Source organism: Pteropus alecto, unplaced genomic scaffold, assembly GCF_000325575.1.
Source record: "Pteropus alecto unplaced genomic scaffold, ASM32557v1 scaffold433, whole genome shotgun sequence".
Taxonomy (NCBI): Eukaryota; Metazoa; Chordata; class Mammalia; order Chiroptera; family Pteropodidae; genus Pteropus; species Pteropus alecto.
The window spans coordinates 1,296,699-1,298,879 of record NW_006433953.1 but is presented as its reverse complement, the minus strand read 5'-3'; the positions used below and the strand labels follow the sequence as shown (position 1 = coordinate 1,298,879).

The 2,181-nt window shown below is 55.7% G+C and overlaps 1 protein-coding gene across 3 annotated transcripts in view; it reads right to left on the bottom strand.

Moving 5' to 3' along the window:
- GLI1 (GLI family zinc finger 1) overlaps positions 1-2,181 on the bottom strand; it is a 10,359-nt gene that overhangs the window by 6,521 nt on the left and 1,657 nt on the right. For 2 of the 3 annotated variants that reach the window (XM_025044727.1, XM_025044728.1), the window contains 3 exons: positions 503-629; positions 276-368; positions 4-8 (listed from right to left, as the gene is read on the bottom strand). In XM_025044727.1, coding sequence (XP_024900495.1) covers positions 4-8; positions 276-368; positions 503-565 — 161 coding nt within the window. In that variant the 5' untranslated portion in view covers positions 566-629. Of the gene's footprint in view, positions 1-3; positions 9-250; positions 369-502; positions 630-2,181 lie in introns of those variants that run through there. The other variant, XM_025044729.1, reaches the window with a different exon arrangement.

Genomic DNA, 2,181 nt, shown 5'->3' with positions numbered 1-2,181 from the left:
GAGTGGGGCTGAGCAGGAAACAGGGGAGAGAAATATGGTAAAAGGGCATGTCTCTCCACATACTCAATCTGTGAGTCCCGACTCTCAGCAGAAAAAATGACCCTTGACTCTGCCTTGATCTATTTACCCCATCTGTGACCTGATCATGCTCTGACCCCCTCACTCCCATCTCCAAGCATTTCCTCTTCCAAGTTAGAACCCCTGCCTTCTCACTTTCTCCCTCAGGACAAGTCCCAGAGGGGCAGAAAGCGAAGAGATGTTGCCTGCGGCCTCACCCTCGGTGCAGCTGTTGGTCTCTCTGGCTGGCCCATAACTGTGGGGACCAGACATGAGGTTGGCCTGGTGGCAGAAGGGCAGACCAGACAGTCCTAGAAAAGAGAGACAGCTGGAATGGGGGATGAGAATGGAAGACACAGAAGGTTTCACCTTGAAACTCTGATAGGAGAAAGAAGAGACTGGATAAGAGATCTGCCAGTCCTCAAGGATTGGTATATACACTAACCTTCTGTCCCCATGCTGGGGGCCCCCTGACTGGGGAGGGGCCGGAGACAGCAGGGTTCACCATAGCTACTGACTGGCGGTGGGGTCATCGAGTTGAACATGGTGTCTCAGAGGAGAATGTGGGAACACTGCAGGAGGGCAAGGGAAATCTTCAAGTTATAAAGGTGGGAGGGAAATAGAGAAGGTCAGATAACTAACTCAGGCACGGAAACCTGGGCAGAGCTTCCCCTGTGCCCCCAGCCCCTCCAAGACATCTGCTGTGGGGAATGAAGTTGAAATGAGCATCACTCAGACAGGGCGAGGATAAGGAGACATTCCAAAGAGGCAGAGGTAGTCTTGGTGACCTTTGTGGGAACTGGGTGGGAGCTTTGTCTGCATGGTCTGTGTGTATGTGGGGGGAGAGTGTTGTGGACTAATTGTGCCTATATGAGCTTCAAGTGATTTTAATGCCATGGGTCTTCTATTTCTTCTTGCTCTGACCATGAGCCAGCTTTGAGGCGTGGGATGGGGCTCATGCGAGCGTCTGCCGTTAAGCGCTGGGCTGGCTGTCCTGCCTGAGCCCCTTTTCCTTCCCTTCATTTGTTCCAGCCCAGGGACAGCCCGCCTACAGTCTCTCCAATGTCCACCAGAGGGAGCCCTCGCCACAGCCCAGAGAGGCTGGTAAGGCCAGAGGGAGCTCGGAAGATCTCGACCTTTTTCTCTTTACCGCAGAAAAATGAGTGTAGAGGGGGATAAGGTTCCTGAGGGGAGCCTCCCGAGTCTGCTGGGTACAAAGGTTAGAAGCTGGTGTTATTCTGAGGTGGTTTGAATTTGGTCGCCCACCTAACTCTTTTGGTCTGTTGTGGGGGAAACAGTAAAGGGACTGTGAGGGAAGGCCTTGGGAAAATAAAAAAACAAAGTCATCCATTAGAGAAGCGTAGTGAGGGAGGAGAGGGTGCCGCTGTCCGCTTTTCTCCTCAAACTCCAGTTGGTACTCCGCCCCGGGTTTTCCGGTTTCCCGAGACTGAGGGTGGGGTGGGGCGGGGTAGGGTGGAGAACCACCGGGAGCGGGCCGGCCGGCGCGGTGGGTGATCCCGGGATGCTGGGATTTAGGGTGAGGGCGGGGTAAGATGGGGAGCGGAACCCGGGCCCCATGACCCATCCCGAACCCCTCAGCCTGGGCTGTACCTTTCCTAACCCTTCCTTTCCTAGCGAAGATCCGGATCCCGCATCCAAGACCTCCCAACTCGACCTTGGCACCACGAGGGGGGCACAGCTGGTTGGCAGCTGGATCGGGGGACACTTCTCCCGCCTCCTTCCTCTATGACTCACGCAGGGGAAGGAGGCGGGGGCTCTCAAACGATCCCCCAAACACTAAAGAGACTCCCCCAAACGTGCCTATTCAGTTATCCTTCTGCCCCACTGCCCAGCCGCAGGGGAGCCGCGATGGAAAAGGGGCGATATCCCTCCTCGCCCACGCGTGCCACCACCCACCCACGACTCCTCACACTACTGAGAGGAAAATTTCTCCAACTTTTCCAGCATCAGTTAAGTTTTTCTGGGGTGTGGATGAGAGCGCAGGATGCGGCAAGGAGCTCTAGAGTTCCTCGGCTAGAGCCCTAAATCATCTTCTGTGTCTTCCTATTTTCCTGAGTTCCCCTCGCACCCCCGCTCCCCAACTCCCCGGAGTCAGCCCCGCCC